Raw genomic sequence first — 22,737 nt, forward strand, 5'->3', positions numbered from 1 at the left:
ACTGTGTGGTGCTGAGCTACCTGCTAGGTTAAACCACAGCAATAGTGCTGAATGAAATGTGAGACCTAGTTAGAAAGAATTAAAGAAAGAAAAGACTTAGGTAATTAATGCTTTCTTTGACTTGGACTTCACTAGAAAGACAAACGTCAGGAATCCCTGAGACCAGGAAGAAGAGGTGCAGCTTGGAAGATGTATCCTTGTTGGAAATGGATCAGATCAGGGAATAGTCAAGCAAACTGAGCACGCAAACATAGAGTGCATCCATGATCACCGATCTAGCTGGCTGATGTCATTGTGAGGCCACTCTTGATAAGCTTGGTCAGTTATGGTGCTTGCAAGAAGTGCTTGAGGTCTGGAGGAGGGTAAATGCCCTTCAAGAAGGGCAAGAAGTAAGACACACTAGTGCATTGGTCAGCCTTGCTGATTTCTGGGAGCTGCTGAAACTAATCATATAAACCATTTCCAGGCACGTGAAGGGCAAGAAAATCAGGAATAGCCAGCATGGATTCAGCAAGAGGAAGTCATGCTTGATCAGCCTGGTAATCTATACTGAAATGACTATGTGAGTCATTATAACTAAATGGTTAAGTTGTATGAATTTTGAAGTAGAGATATGATAGTATTTGAGATTTGGACTTTGAGATGCAGGCTTGATAATAGCTGGCTCATTCTTTGAAGATGGTTCTTCCTCTGAAAGGCCACCTACTTTTCATAAAAAGAAGAGAAAAAAGGAGAAGTGCAATGTGAAAGACACACGGAGAAGTGAAAAATATACTGAAATGTAAGTAGAGGTTATCCAAGCAAATGGCCTGTTGTGCAGCTGTGAGGGAGTACTGATTGTGGTTCTGATAGAGCAAGTGGGGATACGTTTTATTTCCTTAGCACCACTTATCATGCCATTTGTTGACATTTTTTCTTGTTTGACTTACTATTTATCTTGTATTGGTTAGTTACTCATTAACTCATGTGACTGGTGTTACAGTTGTATGAAGGAAAATTACTTGCCAGTTCATTGGAATCAGAATTGTTATGGAAATTGCTTTAAATCGTTTTTCCATCAAGACAGGACTTCTTCAATGTAAGACTTGATTCTGGAGGTATCAACTAGGAATGTGTTTTCTGCATATGCTGAATTATATATGCAAGAACAGGTTATTTGACCTTCAGTTATTTACCTTGTTGTTTATGGACGGGCTTACGTGTCTGTATGTCACGTGGAGATGGAGTGGCACTGAGTTTCTACCTGTTTTTAAAAGCCAGACTTGGGAATTTCCTTAGTTCTATTTTTTCTTTTATGAGTGAGTATGTGAAAGTGCAGGGCCTCTAAGTATTTTGTTTTACTGAATATATTCCTAGCCTATATGTTGAAAGCTGACAAACCTCTTGATTGTATCTTTCTTTGGGTTAGCTCCAGCTTCAGTGAGGATCAGAAAATTTGAAGTTTGTTGTTTTGTGTAGTTACTAGAAGTATATGTAATTCTTTACAGCCAATGAATGAGGGATTTACATTTTTGGTTTTTTTTTCCCCTTTCTGTCTTTGCTCTGATATTAAAGTGAAGTTCTGCAGTTTTGCTTTCTAGATGTATACTTCCTTCTAAACCAGGCATGCCCAACCTCTGGCCCACATACAGCCGAGACAGTTAGTAGTAATGTGGGCCACCCCCTGATGTTATGCCTTCATGGCAGCAGCTCTTTCCTGCCAAGTGACCTGGCCTTGCCCCAGGTATGCAGCCCTTACTCAACAACAACCAAACCGTCAGTGTGTGATTGGCACTGTCTGAGCTGACACCAAGATGTGGGTAGGGCACAGTGCAGTACTTACTCCACCTCTCACACCTGGCACACACTCAGTTGTATTGAAACCTGCATGTAGATTAGTAAGAGACGTATTGTCAATGATGACATTGTTAGGTAGTTATATTAATATACCTACCTAATGCCAACTCAAAAGAAAACAGAAACCAAAAATTGAAGAATTGGGGATGAAGGAAGAGTGTTCCTTCAGCAACCTGCCCACTGCTCCATCACTTTCGCAGTAAATAGGTTCTTCTTGTGTTTGAATGGAACTTTCTGTGTTCCAACTTCTGCCTCTTGCCTCTTGTTCTATTGCTGCATGCCATAAAGAAGATCTGCCTCCATCAATTTGACTTCCACACTTGAGATATCCGTGAACATTAATGACATCCTCTCCTATCCTTCTCCAGACTCAGGAGTATGAGATCTCTCAGCCTTTCTTCATACAGGAGAGATGCTCGAGGCCCCTAATCATCTCTGTGGCCATCTGTTGGACTCTTTCTAGAAGATCCCTCTCTTGTTTCAGTGCACATAGCCCAGAAGTGGACACAGTATTCCAGATGTGTTCTCACCAGGGCAGAGCAGAGGATCCCCTTCATCAATTTGCTGGCCACACTTTTTGTTCCCCAGTGCAGATCAGAACACAGCTCACAGGTTTAGTAGTTTTGGTAGATTTGATTATCATTTCAATTAATTAAACATGTGCTGCAGTATGAAAATCAACTTATCTGTGCTATACATAAATTCAGAACACAACAATGTTCAAAATGAAATTTAGGTCAACGCAAGCTCACGTTATGTTTAACTGTTTTCTGCATTTTGCTATGCTGGCTAAACAGAGCAGTCTGCAGAGCAAAAAATAGGCAATGTTGGTTTTCATTCTGATTCGGAAATTTGCAAATAGATTTCAGGCTTCCCCCAGAATAAGTCATTGATTTTTTGGTATAATTGTGACTCTGTTTCAGTTGATATTAATACTTTACTTGTACATTTTCTTGTGAAATGCTTAGAGCTGCAGTCAGATACTGAACTTGAAGAAGAATTTGATCATGTTTCTTTACTGAACTTTAATAAGACTCGTTTTATGAGACAAAAATGTTCCTTGCTTGGAAGTCATACGTTCTATACTGGTGGCTTAAAGATGGTTCTGGTCCTGAACATATTGTTATGATGTAGTCAGGTCTACTTCTTTTTGTTTGTTATGCATACCAGGACTGGATGTTTCTTTTCATCCTTGTAGCTTGCTGTATTCTATAAACTATATCTTCTATTTTATTAATCTAAGGGTTATAAATTCCACATTGGAGCCCTTCTGTTTAGTGAACCACTCCATATAGTACGACTTAAAGCTCATCAACAATTCCTTAATGAGCCTGTTTTTATTTCAAGTGTTGTCACAGAGTTTCAGGATCTCCTCTGCTGGGGTGAGAGGTGAGCCTGTCCAGGAGAGTCACAGCTGTGAAGTTGGATGTGTTAACTGAAATGGCATTTGTCAGGATTAATCACAAAATAATTTAGTACGCTTGATGACTATTACTGAGGCTCAGCTGAAAAGAGTAAATTGATTAGCTACAGTCATTTGAATACGTGTGTGAGGTCTAGTGGGTCTACAGACCCACGTGTGTGGGTCTGTAGAAATAAGTTAATGATCAGTTTCTCTAGGTCATCAGGTAATCCTAGTTGGTCATACCTCAGCTGGCTTTCTTTCTTTCTTGATAAGTGTTCAAAATTCTTGTTGTCGTGTACATAGAACAAACTGTTCTTAGCAAGTGTTTTAACTTTAGTGAACTTAAAATATTTATTCAGGTGAAAGTGACTTATTAGTCTACATGTTGTGTAAAGGTGTTTTCAAATGATAAAGAATGTGATGTATATTTACTTGCCTCCTCACAGATGTGGTTACTTGCAGTTTTGTGTCTCTGGATCTTTGGAGTAAAACCTGTGAAATTAAGTGGGTCCACAGAGTAAGCTACTTGCTCTGCTCAGCCCATACGCCATAACAAAATTGAGAAGAAAGATAAGGTTAAGTGAATTGCTGATGTTCTGGTCTCCTGAAAAAGTGGAGGAGCTGTTTACTAATTTAAAACTGAGTGATCATAGAAGAATGCTAAAAAAGCTGGATAGTTGTGGTGGAGAGAGCTATTGATGCTTTCCTACGTGTATACCTGAAGAAATGGGTTACTCTTGAAACTGTTTTGCTGCTTATGGAAATGTCAGCATGGCACACACAGTGTTTTCTGACTGTTCAGGAAGCTGAGGGCAAGTAATGTATCTGTGCTCAGTTGTGGACACTACAGTTCTGCACCTGGTCCTCTTAGTATCCCGTTGACAATAACTAGATTGGACAGTATTGAGGGAGCTCAGTCTATAGAATTAAGTCAAATTACAGAGGAAGATTTTTTTTCCCCTTATTTTATTATTATTATTATTTTTTGTAGGTGGTGACACCTTGCTTTCTTCAGAGCAACTACAAACTGGTAAGTATTGTCAGCTCTTGTGATAGCCATCAAGTTTTATTAGGTTATAGATCAAGTTATTCCCATAACCACCTATGGTCTCCTCAGTACTATGCAATCCGCTTTCTCCTGTGAAGGCACAGTAAGTACAGGGTGTAATCCTGAAGCTTATTAGTGTGCTCTATCCCATGCAGCAATCTTATTGTTTCATTGAGTGTTTTGCAAAGCTGTGGATTTTCTGGATCAAGTATTTTCTGCTGTTGAGGATTGTTCCTAAGGTGATTTGTCCATGGTGCAGCAGCGTTCACGTGTAGTTGTCTTCCTACATTGTCTTTTTAAAAAAGCAGGTGAGCTTTTTCAGGCTGAATTTGGTTATTTTAGCTGTATTGATAACATGAATACTGCCCAAAGATGGCATGTAACTGTTATTTGTTGAACTAGTGCTGCTGCTTGCTAGCGTCATTACCAGGACAAGGCACTCAACAGCTGATTCCTAAGTTTCAACTGGAACTATGTGTTTTTAAGTATGTGATGCAGCCACTGGTGGCTGTGAATCATACATCTCATTTCTGCTTTGCTGTATAAATTGGGCAACTCACTGCACATTTTTGTCTTGATTTCCCAGCTTGCAAAATGCAGGCAGTGATGTGTTACCATGAGTTGTGGAAGCAGAAAGGTGCCATGGAAGCACTGGTCCATGCTTTTCTTAATTATTGTTCACTAAAAGAAAGGCTGGAAAACAAAATCCAAACGTGAGTCTGTGAGTGAGTATGTGAGAAATGTGAGTATGAATGTATGAAAGGTCTTTCCTCATTTTGACACGGTATTTCTATGAATTAATCCATGTTACAGTCTGAGAATTCTGTATGACGTTATTACTGATATTATAAGCAGCTCTTAAGTTTGCAGCTCACAGTTGCAGATGTGTATTGACAACTGTGGTTGCTTTTTCCTTTTTTTGTTTTATATAGAGCCTGAATGTTGATTCTAACATGAAAAAATTGTCCCTGTGATTCAGCAACAATTTTAAACATACAGCAACTTGTGGAATATGATACCACTCATTACTGTTACTAATTGCAGTTCATGTGAACAGTGGTTCATAGGTAACCTGGGCCCAGGTTACTTTGTGACCTCAAGATTAAAACAGTGTGGATGGTAAAAGTGGCTAGACCTATTTTAGTTTACTGGCAGAGATGAAACCAGAGATTTACTTGGTCCACGAATTATTTACTACTTCTAGTCATGAAGAAGGTTGAAATTCTGTTTAATATTCTTCCATGTAGTAATATTTGTGAATTAGGAGCCTGTCTTGTACACAGATAAAATGTATCTGGTGAGGGATTCTGTTTCTGAAGTACAATCTTCTGTGACTCTCCAGGCTAAAGAATTGGGTTTATGAGGTTATTCTGCTTTGGTGAGGCCCCATCTAGAATACTGCTCCTCTGGTCACAAAGAAGGGCAACTGCTGGAGAGAGTCCAGTGGAAGGCCAAAAAATGATTATTAGGGGCCCTTATGAAAAAGGTCTGAGAGAACTGGGACTGATTAGCCTGGAGAAGGCTGAATCAGGATATCAGGAGCAACTGACATCACTTCCCTGGACTTGTGCAAAGCATCGTGCAAGACAGTGTCAGGCATCCTAGTCATCAATGTGGAGAAAAATGGATTTGATGGATGGATCACTCACTGGATAAGGAATTGGCTGGATGGTCACAGACTGAGATAGTTGCAGTCAACAGCTTGAGATCCAAGAGGAGGCCAGTGATGAGTGGTGCTCCTCAGGGATTGGTGCTAGCACAGTGCCATTTAACATCTTTGTAGGCAACAGGGGCAGTCGAATCAAGGGCATCCTTAACAAGTTTGCAGATGACGGCAAGCTGAGTGCTGCAGTTGACACAACAGAGGGAAAGGATGCCAACCAGAGGGACTTGGACAGGTTTGAGAGGTGAGCCCCCTGAAGTTCAACAAGGCGAAGTGTAAGGTCCTGCATCTGGATTGTGACAATCCAGCAAACATAGGGTGGAGAATGGGTTGAGGTCAGATTTGAATTTGGGAATGTCAGTTGTTGAAAGACCCTGGCAATGTGTTCTTGCAACCCAGCTGTACCCTGGGTTGCATCAAGAGAAGTGTGACCAGCAGGCTGAGGGAGGTGATTTTGCCCCTCTGCTCTGCTCTTGTGAGACTCCAGCTGGAGAACTGTGTCCAGTTCTGGGACCCCCAACACAAGAAGGACTGTAGCTATCTGACAGCTCTTGGAGCTGGTTCAGAGCAGAGCCACAAAGATGACCAGAGGGCTGGAGAACCTTCTCTACAAGAACAGGCTGAGAAAGCTGGGGCTCTTCAGCCTTCAGAAGGGAAGGCTCTGGGCGGACCTCATAGTAGCCTTCCAGTACCTGAAGGGTACTTCCTTTCCTCCCAGCAGGAAAGCTAGAGAGGGACATTTTAGAAGGACATGTAGTGACTGGAAGAGGGGAAATGGTTTTAGGCTGAAGAGGGTAGATATACTCTAGATATTAGGAAGAAACTCTTCACTGTGGAGGTGGTGAGGCTGGAACAGGCTGCCCAGAGATGATGTGGATGCCCCCACCCTGGAAGCATTCAAGGCCAGGCTGGATGGGGCTTTGAGCAGCCTGGTCTAATGGGAGGTGTCCCTGCCTGTAGCAGGGGGGCTAGACCTCTTAAGGTCCCTTCCAACCCAAACCTTTCTGTATTTCTGTTATTCTGTGATTTTCAGCTTTATTTTCTGTTTCCAAAGAGGCCCTTCCTTACCATTTCTCTTGAAGTTTTGTAGAAACATCAGAGCTGTCACACATTAACCCAGAGCAGCAATTGCTCCAATATAAAGCAGCTGCTTAGTGTTCAAATACTACTTGCTTTAGTTGTCACACACATATTTGACTAGAGAAAGGTGGATGATTTTAGTTGTACTCTTCTATTTCAAGGCAGATGTTTAGCAAAATAAGTGTTTTTCTGATGGACTTCATTTTATTTCATGGAGAAGCATTGGTTTGTTTGTGGCTATTGTCTTTCATTGGAAATATGTACTGCATGACCCAAGGATTTTAAAGAGAAAAACTGGCAAAGATGCCATGATGCATGGTCGTTGTCTTTGTATGTGAGAGCTTTATTGGTCTGTGTAACTGTTCTCCTAAAATGTTATAAATATCAAAGTTTAACAGTCTTTTCTGAAACTTGTTTTGAAAGAGTAAGAAGTTTTTAATCTTCTAAATTCAACGTTTTTAAGTAATTGGTAACAAATGCACTTTTAAAAAATTGTCTTACGCAATACAGCAAGAAAAGAGAGGAAGCTTAGATCCTTAACTCAGCTCCAAATGCTTTTGATTTCATGCAACACTTAAAAAATGTAAGAGTAAGGGGAAAGCCAAAGAAAGGGTGTTATTTTGAGGTAGTTTTTAAAATCTGGAATTCTTCTATGACAATCTCAGATGTACTGTGAAAGTGGTAGGTTTGTCTCTTCTGCTTATGTTTTCTTCATCCATCATGGCAGTGTTCTTTAAAAAAGGATAAAGAAAATTAAATCTTAATTCCTCAGGACCCATTACGTGCCCTGTTGTACGTCTTGCATTAAGGAAATGTGATGTGAAGCCTGAGCCTCTTAGCCTGTACGGTTTCTTATCATGAATTGACTACTGATTGAATAGGCCTTTCTGCTACGGGGCTTGTCAATTTTAAGGCACAGTTGAGATCTTTACCAGAGAAATTGCTCTTCTAACCTCTGTTTTGTGATCAACCTTTCTTCTCCTTTTTAGTTGTTTTATTTTTTTTTTTTTCCCAACCTTTTAGCAAAAAAATCTGTATAGCTGTAAAACAGCCATTTAAACATTGCATTTTATAACCAACTGTGGTAATACAGAAAGGCTGAGAGGACACTTGCCCACCTGTCTGTGTTTTGTAAACTTTGTTCACTTATCGTACCAAAGTGGCAACTTAAGTCATTTTGATACAAATTGAGGGTGGAGGGAGAAATTAGGAGGTGTATTTCTGTTGTTTTTGTTTTGTTTTGTTTGTTTGTTTTGTTTTGCTTAACCCTATTTTCCTAAAGTATGCAAACCTCTTGTCTGCTTGTGAAGAAAAGTCAGAGGTTTTCACCTTAAAGTCCCTCCTAAGAAACACAACGCCTGCTTTTGAACATTGAGTCAGGCTGTTGTCTGGCCTATCCCAAAAGAGGAGGGAAATGGAGTAAAGGTAATTGTCCAAGAAAAGTGCTTTGTTTTCTTTTGTTGGAGGAGGAGACCATACCATGAGAAATTGCTGAAGAAGTGAGTAGTGGAGTCAAAAAGGTAGCTAAATGCTTTCAGACTAATTACATATCTCATTTTTACTTGTTTAAAGACTCATAATTTCATTTATGAGGGAAATGTGCAAACATTTTTTCAGAAGGTGAATTTTAGTGAAAATACATCATGATATAAAGAAAAAACCAAGGGGAATAAAGAAGGGCAACAGAAGTTTGAATACTAAATACTGTAACAGTGTTTGAGAGAAAATAAGTTCCTTTTAGCAAAAGGATTGTTGTAATTTAAAATAATGTACTGATGGATGGTTTTACCTTTGGTGATTTTTTTTCCTGTCATATTTTCATAGTAGTAGATTCTGAATTTTAAGAAATGTTTATTTTAAACTCCAACAGATAGAACTTAATGTGTTTTAAATCTGTGAACATAGATTTTACAGAGTACTTAGAATGTGCCTCTGTGGTTCACTTTTATCAACACCCACACGTGTTCTGTTCCACAGAAAGGCAAAGAGCGGAAGGCTGAAGTACAAGGGAATACACAAATTCATACCTTGCTTTCTGTGTATGTTGTAACTTGTAAAGTACCCTCAGTGCTGAATGTTGGCTGAAAAGCTGTGAATTCAGGGAGTGACAATGTAAAACCAATTTGTGTTCTGTATGTGTTTGAGAGTTAGTTGGATTATTAATACTGTAGAACATATGTGTACTTCTGAACACATCGTTTCATTTGTTGTTTGAATACACTGGATGGACTTTCTTAGCATGTGTTTACATTAGCTGGAAAAATGAAGTTTGTTTTTCTCATTTGCAGGCAAATAACTTGGAAGCCTTTGAAAATCATGTAACCAGAACCGTAAGTAATTGCATTTTATTTATTTATTTTTCCTTTACTTGGCCTGATTTATTTACTTATAGTCTTTTCTGTGGTTGTTCATTTTTATTACATCCTCACAAAGTCTTTGATAGCCTTTTTCAGTGCTCAAACTTTGGTTTCTGCACTGTGTGAAATTGTATTTGATTAGGATTCCTAGCTGCTCAGTGTCGTGCCCTCCTTCCCATTCCCCTCCCTTTTGTCCAGATACAGTGAAATGGACTCTGTTCCTTATTTTGAAGTCAAGTAGTGGAGAATTAAAGAGAAATATTAAAATCTTTGTAGACTGATTGCATTCAAAGGACAAAGATATACCAGACAGGTTTTTTTTTTAGCAAGAAAAGTGTAAGTTTTTGTGTTGTGGTCAGTATGCCATCCTTTTGCCTTAATTTGTCCAAGTGTGCCGAGTTACTCACAAAACAAATGAAGTATCCCTTCCCAGCTCTTTGTTATCATTGCTGCTGTAGCGTTAATGGTACAAGTAGTAGTAAATGCATTTAGTGCAGTAGATTTTGATCTGCTAAGTGATGTAGAAATTTCTGCAAATGGGAAGTATTGCATGTTTCCATACTGATAGCACTTATAAATATGCTTTTATCACAGTCTCTGAAATAAGTAAAGCAAGGAAAGAACAAAAGAATGTTTGGGATCCTTTGTCATTTCATTAGAGATGTCAAGTTTCTTTGATGCTGAAATAAGTTGTGGGAGATATGTATAGTTAACTCTGTGGTGCAGGTATTTGAGATTCACCTCTGTAAAGATGAAATTGACATTTAAAAGAAGCAGAAGGAAAGACTTGAAAGCATGGTCTTCACCAATTCATTATTCCATTCAGAACAGCTCTATTGCAGTAAATGAACATCTGTTTCATGATGTGTCTTGTGTACGTTGCTTTTGTTTTCCACTGTTGTCTGTAGTTCAGCATTGCAGCTTCTGGTGTCAGTTGCAGAATGTTAAGAGTTCTGATCCTTGGCTGCATATGTATATAGGCAGGAGGCTTTCACAGAGGTTTCTTTATTAGGGGTACAGTTTTGTTTTCTTGGGTAGCAGTGATGTTTTTTCTACAACTCAGGCCATCTCTTTAGTTGCATCTATAATAGTGCCCACAGATTTCTAGTGAACTTACTGCGAGGAAGATAATTACAGACAATTTTCTGTTAATTGAGAACTTTTAGTTTTCTTCTGTTACATCTGAAAGAGCTGGAGACTTTTCTCTTTATACTGATAACTTATTAGACAAACCGAGATGCATCTTCTTTCAGGGATTTTTTTCTTTTTTCTATAGCTCATGCACAGCCAGCAACTTAGAAGACAGTCTTACTGGTAGGCTGTTGGCATTTTTTTCAGCTGTGCATTCTCATTCTCATCTAGTGTATTTTGCACTGGTTAATATTGCTCTATTGATACAGTGCCTGAAATACTTACTAGCTACTTCCCACAGACTGGTACTCAGAACGTGGATGCATGTGAGCAGGTTGTAGGAGAAGAGAAGACAGTTACCAACTAATGCTCTAGGAATGACTATCCTTGTTTGGGAAAACAGGGGATGTATAAAGCTGGAAGACTGTGGGATTCATAAGAAAGTGGTGTCTACAGACAGTAGGGCTAGATGTAGCTACTGCCTGGATGAGCCAGGATCAGGCCCTAGAGCTGCAGCCAATAGAGAGGAGCATGTGGTGGAGCAGGAAGTCTCAGACCTGTCAGTCTGCTCCTGAAGGATGGGCCTGTGATACAAACCCACATTGCAGCAGTTCTTGAAGAACTGTGGGAAGCCCCCATTGGATCTGTTTGGGAGGGACAGCATCCCGTGGGATGGATCCCACGATGGAGCAGTGGATGAGAGTAAAGATGAAGGAATAGCAGAGCTGAAGTGTTACGGACTGACAGCAGTTTCCATTCCCTGTTCCCTTGCACCGCTTGAAGGAGGTAGAATAGATGGATGATGAAGGAAGGTGTTTCAAATTGTTTTGAGTCCTCACTGTTCCAGTCTATAGTCTAGTCTGTTATTATTTGGCAATAAATTGCATTAATCTCCCCATGCAAAGTCTTTCTTGTCTGTGATGGTAATTGGTGAGTGATCTCCCTGTCCTTACCTCAACCTTTGAGCCTTTATTCATCATATGTTCTCCTTGTGATGTTTTGAGGAGGGGGATCGAAAGAGAAGTGTGGTGGAGCTTAGTGTGAAACCATCATATACTCTTGTTCTCCTTTTGTTTTCTTAACAAAATTGGAAGAGATTGATTTAACGTGGCTGAATATATATATATTTTTTGCTCTGGGATTTCTTCTCTCTTCTTCCATCTCCTTTCCATCTTGTTCTATAATGTTTGGTCCAGGAGAGGAAAAACTATTACTTTCACCCACCGATGTGGCTAAAAAAGAATGTTTCTCACATCAACCGCTGTTGGTTTGCATGAAAACTGTGCAATCATCCACATAGAGAATTTGCTTGAGTTCTATACAGTGTCAGAACCGACATTTTATTGCATTTTAATGTGAACATATTAGAACCAAATAAATGAGGCTTCTTATTTTAAGTTTTGGTTTTGTTTCTTTCTTTCCAAGAATGAAGTGCATCAGTACATGTAGTACCTCTTAGTAAGGGGCTAAATCTGGGATGAAAGTTTGTTTCAGTTTGCATCTTCAACTAAGTCAGACAGAAACTAAAGGGATCTTCTTCTGAAGTCTTCCTTTTTGCCACCACATTATTTTCTTTCCACTGTGGACATCACTGTTTTTTTTACAGAGTGAGGAAATCAAGTTTATACACACCGGAATTTCTGGTTAGGTGTTACAAAGTAATGCTGTACAGGACTTGTACAGAGCTCTTCCTTAATGCATTTGGTGTGAATTAATGTGGATGTTTTTGTGTCTTACTGCATCTTCTGTGCTTAGTTTAATTGCCTGTGGGTAGTATTCATCAGAAAACTCATTCAGATCTTTGAAGTGGTTATGAAACTGTACTGCAACCACAGGTAGTGCATGTATGTTGTTTTAGTTTAAATTCCTTACATAATCCTTAATATGATAACACTTCAATACAGACACAGTAAGTTTTCCAGTGCAACTCTGCTCTTCTAGGGAGCTGTGTGAAGCAGCTGTAAGGTAAGAGCTGTGCCTTAGGTAGAAGTTTACATACGGAAAAGGGATGGTAGCAATATGCAAAGCTCATCATGCTACTTGGGCTTTTACTTTCCTGGGGACTTTGTTCTGTTTAGAAAGAATCTAGCTGGATAAGGCTTTCACAGTAGCTTTACTGTCCTTTCTGCTATCTCTTCCACCATTTGTATGCAAGTGAAAAGATTTCTTACAAATTGTATAAAAGTCATCTTTGCTGCAGCTTTATATTAATCTGAGGAGAGATGATTGAAATAGCAACATGGTCTGTCTTTATTTAAAAAAATAATAATCCCTGAATGCATTTTCAGTGGAACAAGAATGGCTTTTTCTGTACTTCCAGTGTCACACTGCCTCGGAGATGGAGTAAACACCATGTGATTGCTAGCTTTCTTCTGATCTGCTTATCTGCTTCCCTTAATGACAGTGTTGAAGTGTTGGTGAATTTCTTTGCTTAACTAAGCATTAACTATATTCCATTCTTAAGTATGGACTTTGAGCACATTCAGTATTCTTGTTTAAGGACCCTTAGTAGAATAAAACTGTTACGGGCCTTTTCTTAATTACAAACTTCAGTTATTTAAAGAGGCAAAGAGGAAGTGGGTTGAACACCCAGATGTCTAAGAAGCTTTTAAGGTTTGGGCATAGGTGCTCTTCTGAGTCTAAGTGAGTTGGAAAATGATCTTTCTGCCTTGCTTGATTTTTTGCTGTCCCAATCAGATTGGCAGATGAATCCCCTAATGTAAGTGCCCCAGAACTAAACGACAGAGCCCTACAGTTCACTTGTACAGGACAGCCTGGCCTGTCTTGGTGATATTTTTTAGGGAAGAATCATGGAAGCAGCTTTGCTAGCAACTGGAGGTCAGGCTGGTCTTACCAGGACGACATCAAGCTGGGATTTGTAATTTCTGTAGTCACTGTTACTTCATCAAATTATAGAATTGAGTTGGAAAGGAGCTTTACAAGTCTTTTAGTACAACTCTCTTGCAATGAACTGGGACAACTACAGCTAGATCAAGTTGCTCAGAGCCTGGTGCAGTGTGAACTTGAATGTTCCCAGGACAGGGCATCCGTCACCTCTGGACAAACTGCTCCAGTGCTTCACTAACTTTATTGTAAAAAATGTTTTTCTTATATCCAGTTTGAATCTTCCCTCTTACAGTTTAAAACTATTCCCCCTTAACTGTATCAAAGAATCAGAATCTGTCCCTTCTTTCTTACAGCTGCACTTTAGATCTTGACAGGCTGCTATCAGGTCTCTCTGGAACCTTCTTATCTCCAGTCTGAACAGCCTCGCAGGAGAGATGTTCCATCCCTTCGATCATTTTTATAGCCCTTGTCAGGACAGGCTGCAGCAGGTTCATTGCTCTCCTTTACTGAGGACTCAACACATGGATGCAGTACTCCAGGTGGGGTCTCACTAATTTAGAGTAGAGGAGCAGGATCGCCTCTCTTGACCTGCTGGCCATGCTGCTGTTGAGGCAGCGCAGGTTGTGGCTGTATTTTTGAGCTGCAAGGAAACATTGCTGGCTCATGTTCAGCTTCCCATCCACCAGTACCCCTAGTTTCTAATTGGCAGAGCTATGCTCCGCCCTTTCATCCCCAGCTTAATAATGGGGGTTGCCGCAACCGAAGTACAAGACCTTGCTCTTGGATTTGTTGAACCTCGTGAGGTTCTTCTGGGCCCTTTGGTCAAACCTGTCTAAATCTCTCTGTGTGGCATCCCAGAGGTGAGGGTGTATTTAATTCCACTGTTATGTCAGTGATGAAAATATTGAAGAGTATCCCAGTGCTGACCCCTGAGAGACATCACCACTGAACTGTCAGAACGTAGAGCCTTTTCCCACCATTCTTTGGGCACAATCTCTCAGCCTGTTCCTCATCCACTGAACTAGTCCACCTGTTGAATCAATGTCTTTTCAATTTGGAGAGAAGGATATTGTGGGGGGACTGTGTCAGAGGCCTTACTGAAGTCCAGATAAGTGATAGCAGTGGCTCTTCCCTTGTCCGGTGACACAGTTACACCATCATAGTAGGCCGCTGTTGTTGGTCAGGCAGAACTTGGTCTGCCTCCCATTTTTCATGTGCATAGCTTCCAGGAGGACATGATCCATGATCTTCCCTAGCACAGAGGTGAGGAAAGGTGGTGGGTCAGTAGTTGCTTGGATTGTCCTTTCTCCATCCTTGCAGGGGGCACGTCTTTCTTTGCTTTTACTGTTATTATACACCAGGGAGCAGAGAGCTATTTTTACAGGTTCAGTGTACAGAACGAAAACAGAGAGTGCTACTAAACAAATAGCAACTTGTAGTAGAAGTGATGATAAAAGTTCTGGAGAGTCAACTCCAAAGCAGTTTTATTTATATATTTTAATATTTTCTGTAAAAATAGATATACAGTAACACAAAGACATTTATATTCACAGTGCACATTTTTTCCTTATCACATTAGAAATCAATCTAAAAACAGGCACCAAAAGATTATGCAAATTTTGGTTCTCATCCAAGAAATAGAAGCTTACGTTTTACTGCAGCTTTTTTTTTTTTTTTAGCTGTTTCAGTAGGAGTCATCATCATGAAACACCTGAATGATTGGTGTAGTTCATTGTCCTGTTTTTTCTGCAGTGCTCGGAAGTGGGTAGAACAACGAATTGGAGCCAAAAGGATAAAAGGATCAGTAAGAAGGCTGTGAAAAGAAAGAACTGCGTGACTTGAGTTTTCACAGGGAAAGGGCAATGAGACAGGACCCACTGAAACTGTTGCTCAGTGATATGATTCTGTATCTAGAGAGAAGACAGTTGTCACTTGAAAAGCAATTGCTTCACCCCTGGCTTTTGTGGAAAGACTGTAGCTAAATTAATATGGCCAAATAACTCTCTTTTGTTACTTAGGGATATTTTTTATATAATTGGATTTTATCTGGGTGTCTAAATACCTAAAAATCCTTAACAGTGAGTTTGTAGGTAAATTAAAGTTATCTGCATTCAGAAATCTGCCTCTCAGGTGTCTGATATACTGTTTGCATTGCCAGGCAATTTCCTTGAAACAGGAGAAAAGAGCTGTGTGAGAAACTCAAAGGAAGAACAGTATCTGGGTATTCTATCCTATTGGCAACTAGAAAAGTACAGTTTCCACTGGATGTATTCTAATTACTACTGCAATTTTGTTATCACAGTGTAATTAAACAGCCCATTGTGAGCCATTATTTTTTGTTCCCTGTTATATCTCAGCACTAAATGAAAATCAGGTCTAGTTTCACAAGATTTTCTTCAAAATCATCCATTTCTGGGGAGTACCAGCCTGCAGTTGCTGTCTTAAATGGCTGCCCATGGATGGGGATGATTTTCCCTTTATGCATGGTCTTCTCTGTGCCTTTCTGTTCTGTACAGATTACAGAGTTTCCTTTTGTGAGGAATGCTGTAAAAACTTATTATAGTTATTTACTTACTGTAGCACCCATGGAGTATTACCTGCAGTCTTCGAGATCCTAAGAAAGGATTGAGTAAAAAGCAGCTGAAAATACCACAAAATTTTCCTGTTTTTTGCAGTTCTACTTATGAGGAACTTGTGGAACTGGAACCAAGCACTTCAGTGAGGTGAACCTTATGCCATCAGATGCACTTGTTTAGAACCGAAAGAAACAGCTGACACCCAGAAATTCTGGGAGGGGACATGCTAGTCATGTGCTTGGCTGTGTCCTTGCTTTATACCATTGAGTAGAAAGTTTTAAAGCCTGGCAGAAGTCACTTGGTTTGGAAATACATAGTACGTGTAGCCAAAATAGGTAGTTTATTAGTGTTCCAGCTTTTACACTTCCTGTGTGTAATCTTGTCTGTGCATTCTTCTGTGTACTAAATATAAATTCAGGGCAGGAAGATAATGAAGTCTTTCTCCTAATGAAGTTACTGATGTTTGATATTAAAATGAATTTCTGATTTTCTGTATAAAAAGATGTCTACATGTTAAATATCTTCTCTGCTTTTATTTAATGCTAGTGCAGCAACAGCTATCTTTTTTTTTTCCCTAAAAATTATACTATATAAGCAATCCTGTCCCTCTGGGTGTCTTCATTTCTCTCCATCATGTGCAAAGGGAGCTTAGGTGACTATCACATTAATACTTAATTCTGAGACAGCCAAAATTTAATTAGAGAAATGCTATTAATAAGGTTCATGTGGGAGAAAATTATGGCACTCTAATACATGTTTGCTGTTACTGAAGAAAAGAGATTACAGAAATGGCACAGTAAATTCTCACAAAGCAAAATCATTTATTCTGTTTCTTCCGCTCAGACTTGCAGTACCAATAGTGGAATAAATTGAGTATGTTTTCTAGTATTTTCACAATAGCAGCTTAATGGGTTTATACTGAAATACAAGCTCCAGTTTCTCAGAAATCCACTGAACGTCTGTTCTCATCGTAGTGCAGAGTTACCATGGAAAGCACACAAGACTTTAACTGTGTTACACAACCAGTATGTTCTGACAGTAGTGACTCCAGATATGTTCTGCATGAAGAGCTGGACATAAACTGGTCATAAGCTCACACTGTTTACAATTGTGGTTAAAACTTAAGAAAATGTTGCTTTCTATTATTGTTATAATTTTCCACAGTAAGATCATAATAAAGTTGGGTTAACATGGACGTAAAAACACAACAAGAAAGTGACTGTATTGATCTATTTTATTTGTTCCAGAATTCCTGCAGTGTTTTGAAGAACTCTTTCAGTTGTGACAAAGGATCACAGTAGGTATTTCTTTAATATTTGGTGTGATAATGTCACATATTGCTGTCATGTTTTAGCTTTTGTTATTTGTGGTGTAGATTTTTAAGAACAGTCTTCTGCAAGACATATTCTGCTATGCAAAGAACATTTTTACAGTCCTCTGAGAAAAGAACTGGGCATACATGAAGAGCTTACTTTTGCCTTTTCATAGGATCATTAAGATTGGAAAGACATTAAACCACCTCCACCACCTCCTTGGGCAGCCCTTTCCAGTATCTCAGCACTCTTTCTGAGAATTTTTTCTCCTAATATCCAAACACCCCTGGTGCAGTGTGAGGCCATTCCCTCTTGTTCTACTCTAGTTACTTGGAAAAAGAGGCTGATCCCCGCTTCGCTACAGCATCTTTTCAGGCACTTATAGAGAGAGATAAGATCTTCTAAGCCTCCTCTTCTCCAGACTAAACAATCCCAGTTCCCTCAGCCTCTCTTCATAAGACTTGTGTTCCAGACCCTTAACCAGGTTTGTTACCCTTCTCTGGTCATGCTCTAGAGCCTCAGTGTCTTTCTTGTAGTCAGGGACCCAAAACTGAACGCAATACTTATGGAGTGGCCTTACTAGTTTCAAGTCCTTCTGACTACACTGTTTCTGATACAAGCCAGGACAGCATTGACCTTCGTGGTCACCTGGGCATGTTGCGGGCTCATGTTCAGTTGGCTGTCAGCTAGGACCCCCAGGTCCATTTTTGTCCCCAGTTGACTTAAATTGCTGATAAATGATGGAAAGTGGTTTAGCAGTCACCTCTGCCAGCTCCCTCAGTACCTTTGGGTGGATTCTGTCCATCCCCATGGACATGTGACAGCCCAGTTGGAGTATCAGCTAGCTGATTCCTCCTAAGTTGTGGATATTCTGCTCCCTGTCCTAGTGTTCCAGCTCAAGGGGCTGAGCACCCTGGGAATAAGTGGCGTAACTGTTAAAGATGGAAATAAAGGAGGTATTGAGAACCACAGACTTTTCTTTGTCCCCAGTGACAGTTTTCCTTGCTGCATCCAATAAACACAGGAGATTCTCCTTGGCTCCCCTCTTGCTGTTAATATATTTGTAAAAACGTTTTTTTCTTGTCTTTAACAGTGGTGGCCAGATGAAGTTCTTGCTAGCCTTCTGCTTTATAATTCTCCCTCAGCATATCCTAATGGCATCCTTATACTCCTCCCAGGTTGCCTGACTCTTCTTCCAAAAATCATATACTCTTTTTTTTTTTTTTTTTTCCTAAGTCTCAGCAAAAGCTCCCTGTTCTGCCAGGCCAGTTGTCTTCCCCACCACTCATCTTATGGCACATGGGGATAGCCTGTTCCCGTGCCTTTAAGATTTCTTCTTGAACAGTGTTCAGCCATCCTCTACCTCTTTGCCTTTCAGGACTGACTCCCAAGGGATTCTCTTACCTGTTCTAAACAGAAGTGTAGTCTCCAGAATTCCAGGGTACCATTTTTTCTGACCCTAATTTTATAGTCGCTATGCCCAAGACAGCTTCCAGCCACAGCATCTCCGACCATTCCTTCTCTGTAGACAGCAGATCTAACAGAGTGTTTCTCTAGTAGGCTCTCTTACCATCTGTATCAGGAAGTCCTCTTCTGTGCACACCAAGAACTTCCTAGACTGCTTTCTCTGTGCTGTATTTCCAGCAGATGCTGAGTGAGTTGAACTCCCTCACAAGAACCAGCACTACTGACGTGACTTCTGCAAGCTGCCTATAGAAAGAACGTGTTGTCTCTTTGTCCTGGTTGAGTGGTCTATAACAAACTCCTACTAGGATGTCAGTCGAGTCATTGTGAGTTTCAGCTTTGTTGGCCTTTCCTTTACCCTTACCCATAATGACTCTATGTTATAGTTTCCAGTATTGAGCTCTATTCAGTTGACACGCTCTCTGACATGGAGAGCCACACCACTGCCCCTCTTTCCTTGCCTATCTCTTCTAAAGAGCTTATAGCCCTCCATTGCAGCACCCCAATCCTGAGAATGATTCCACCATGTTTCAGTGATGGCAGTTGAGTCATAGTTCTCCTGTTGCACCATGACTTTGAACTCCTCTTGTTCATTGCCCATGTGTGCGTTAGTGTAGATGCACTTCATCTGGGCTATTGGTCTCACCCCTGACTCTGGAGTGCTGCTCCTAAGCTCATCATAGCAGGTCCATTTTTATTCCCTTCCCCATTCAAACCTAATTTATGACTGTCATTTTCTGATTATTCCATTAAGAAGGATCAGGTAAGGTGCCTGTTTTCACACTCAACCTGGAAAAGTAGCAGACTGACTAACGCTGTGAGATTAATTGCATTAGATTAGAGTGTGTTACAGTTTGGGGGCTAGTTTTAGATCCACCACCAATTGTTACTCAGAGCAGATTTCAAGATCATAGAATCATAGGATCACAAGGTTGGAAACGACCTATAAGATCATCCAGTCCAACTATCTCCTCATCACTATTGCCACCGCAGGCACTAAACCACATCACGCAGCACGTCATCCAGACGCCTCTTGAACACTGCCGGGGACGGCGACTCTACCACCTCCCTGGGCAGCCATTCCAGTGCCTGACCACTCTCTGAGAGAAGAAGTTCTTCCTTATGTCTAATCTAAACCTCCTCTGATAAAACTTGGGGCCATTACCCCGTGTCCTGCTCGTTGCCTGGGAGAAGAGGCCAAATCCCTCTTCACCACAACCTCCCTTCAGGAAGTTGCAGATTGCAGTGAGGTCTCCCCTGAGCCTCCTATTCTCCAGACTGAACAATCTCAGCTCCCTCAGCTGCTCCTCGTAAGACTTGTGCTCCAGACCTCTCACCAGTTTCGTTGCCCTTCTCTGCACACGCTCCAGGACCTCAACATCTTTCAGCCTCACCAGAGCTGAGTACAGGGGATGCTCACCCCCCTGCTCCTGCTGGCCACACCATTTCTAATGCAGGCCAGGATGCCGTTGGCCCTCTTGGCCACCTGGGCACACTGTCGGCTCATGTTCAGTCGAGCATCAACCAACCTTCTTTCTTCACACTCATCCAGCCACTCATCCCTAAGCCTATAACGCGGCATGGGGTTGTTGTGCCCAAAGTGCAGGACCCGACACTTCACCTTGTTGAACCTCATCCCATTCACCTCAGCCCAGCAATCCAACTTATCTAAATCCCTCTGCAGGGCCACCCTGCCCTCAGGCAGATCCACACCACGTCCCAGCTTGGTGTCATCTGCAAACTTACTGACCGTGCACTCAATCCCCTCATCTAGCTCATCAGTAAAGATATTAAACAAGATGGCCCCAGCACTGAGCCCTGGGGGACACCACTTGAAACAGGTCGCCAGCTGGACTTAACTCTGTTCACCACGACCCGCTGAGTGTACCTGTTCAGGCCACTGGCAGCCAGTTTCCCCAGGAGAATACTGTGTGGGACCGTGTCAAAGGCTCTGCTGAAGTCTAGGAAGACTGCATCAACAGCCCTTCCCTCATCTACCAGACTGGTCACCCAGTCATAGAAGGAGATGAGGTTGGTCAAGCACAACCTGCCTTTCACGAACCTGTGCTGGCTGGGCCAGATCCCCTGGACACCACGCACATGCTGTGCAGTCTCATCCAAGATGATTTGCTCCATAACTTTCCCTAGTACCGAGGACAGATGGAGTCTGTCTGCAGTGTTTTATAGACAACCAGTAAATCTACCAGTTCAGAAAGCATTTGTAGAATTCTATAGAAGGAGAGATATATGCAATCATGTTTGTATACTGTGGGCTTTTTGTTTTTGTTTGTTTTTCAACTCCTACTTTTTTTTGTGCTGGAGTTTATAAAAATTGCTTGCGTTAACTGTATTGCTTTTCTATGTTATTGATTGCAGAGGTTTTTTTCCATTATATTTTTAATGTGAAGAACTCTGGTATTTGGCTACTTCATTTACATACTGAAGAATTTGAGCTTTATAGTATTCAGTAATCTTTTATTTTCAGTGTAAATTCTGAAAAACATCAGATGCTGATGGTATGAGTCCAAGTTGCGATTCTTCTCATTAATATACTATCTGTCCTCTGCTGCTTTGTTCTGAACTGACTCATTTAATTTCTTCACAGAAAGTGCCAAAGTGCAGACTTTGATCACATTATGGAGGAAGGCTATGAACTTGACCTCACTTACATCACAGAACGGATCATTGCTGTATCCTTCCCTGCTGACAGTTCTGAGGAAACTTACCTGCACAACCTACAAGATGTAACACGAATGCTCAAATCCAAACATGGGAATAATTACCTGGTATGTGTATCAGTTTTTTGTGCTGCATCTTCTTCTGTCTTGCAGGAAGACCACTTGTAGGGTCATGAGTACTGCTATAAACTATAAATCACTTACCTAAAATGTTGTTGGTCCACCTGTCATAGAATCATAGAAACCTTTAGAGTTTTGTAAGCCAGAACTGGATTTTTGGTAATGTTTTAAGCTATTAGGTAAGACAGATATTAAAAACAGTGTCACTGTAATCCCTTGCAGTCACTGTTTGTATAGTAGGTAATCAAATGCTGTAGAACAATTGCACTGACTTGTCCAAAGCATACTTTTAAAAGATCCATATGCTGCAGTGTGTGGAATGCTTTTTTTTTTTTTAAGCAATCAGGTAAATCTGGGTACTTGGCTTAGGCATCTCATGGTCTCTGGTGATGGTGCTTGGGCTGTCTCTGCTTGTGTGTGTTGTCAAACTGTAACAAAGAAAATTAGGGTTACTGTATTTGTCAAGTATACAATGTTCTGTCTAGCTTTTTCTCATTAACTTGATTTTCTTCCTGCTATTTCTTTTTCTGTACAAAATTAGGCTGTGAGCAAATCTCAGAGGAGCTCTGCATGCAGAGTATTATTTTGGATGATGATCTGAACTTACTTTCATACACTGTTTTCTGCCTAATACATTTATAACCTAAAATACATGTATTATACTTGCTTGTTTTGAGAACATGTATTTTAAACAAGGCCAGGATTTTAGTCATTTTTCTTCTCCTATTAATTGTATTTTAATCATGGCATGTAAGTTACTAGAATCAAATTCACAGCTTCAGTAGCATAAACTTATTGTAAAAGTTAAGTTTGTAGTGTAATTCTACCTACTTATTTAGATATGCAGTCTTTTGCTCAGAAACTGGGTGACATAGATGCATTGTGAGCCAGCTATTTTCCTGAAGATACACCTGGAGTAGTTATACCTGTTAGTATTATAAAATCTTGATGTTTGTATTGTAAGTCTTTTTTTAGGATGAGAAGATGCCCTTTCTCTCAGTGGGACTACAATCTGCTTATTTTTTTGTATTTTATATTTATATTACAATTTATTAAAAATATTTGTATATTATAGGCAGTACTTTGGCATTCTGCTAGATTGGTCGAAAGAAAGTTTAATTGTTAACTAGGTTTTTACAAATTCTCAGAATAGCCAAGCAAATTATAGCCAAGTTGTAGAGCTGGAGAGCTAATTTTTATACTGTATCTGTTGTTTCTC

The 22,737-nt window shown here is 40.3% G+C and overlaps 1 protein-coding gene across 9 annotated transcripts in view; it reads left to right on the plus strand.

Annotated features, from left to right (window-relative positions):
* Positions 1-22,737, plus strand: part of TNS3 (tensin 3) — a 210,413-nt gene that overhangs the window by 88,757 nt on the left and 98,919 nt on the right. For 6 of the 9 annotated variants that reach the window (XM_052697646.1, XM_052697647.1, XM_052697654.1 and 3 more), the window contains exons 4-7: positions 4,233-4,271; positions 9,321-9,362; positions 17,191-17,240; positions 21,326-21,506. In XM_052697646.1, the coding sequence (XP_052553606.1) occupies positions 4,233-4,271; positions 9,321-9,362; positions 17,191-17,240; positions 21,326-21,506 (312 nt within the window). Of the gene's footprint in view, positions 1-765; positions 782-4,232; positions 4,272-9,320; positions 9,363-17,190; positions 17,245-21,325; positions 21,507-22,737 lie in introns of those variants that run through there. The other 3 variants (XM_052697650.1, XM_052697649.1, XM_052697648.1) reach the window with 3 other exon arrangements.

This window comes from Tympanuchus pallidicinctus, unplaced genomic scaffold (assembly GCF_026119805.1).
Source record: "Tympanuchus pallidicinctus isolate F22 unplaced genomic scaffold, pur_lepc_1.0 scaffold31, whole genome shotgun sequence".
In the NCBI taxonomy this organism is placed as follows: domain Eukaryota; kingdom Metazoa; phylum Chordata; class Aves; order Galliformes; family Phasianidae; genus Tympanuchus; species Tympanuchus pallidicinctus.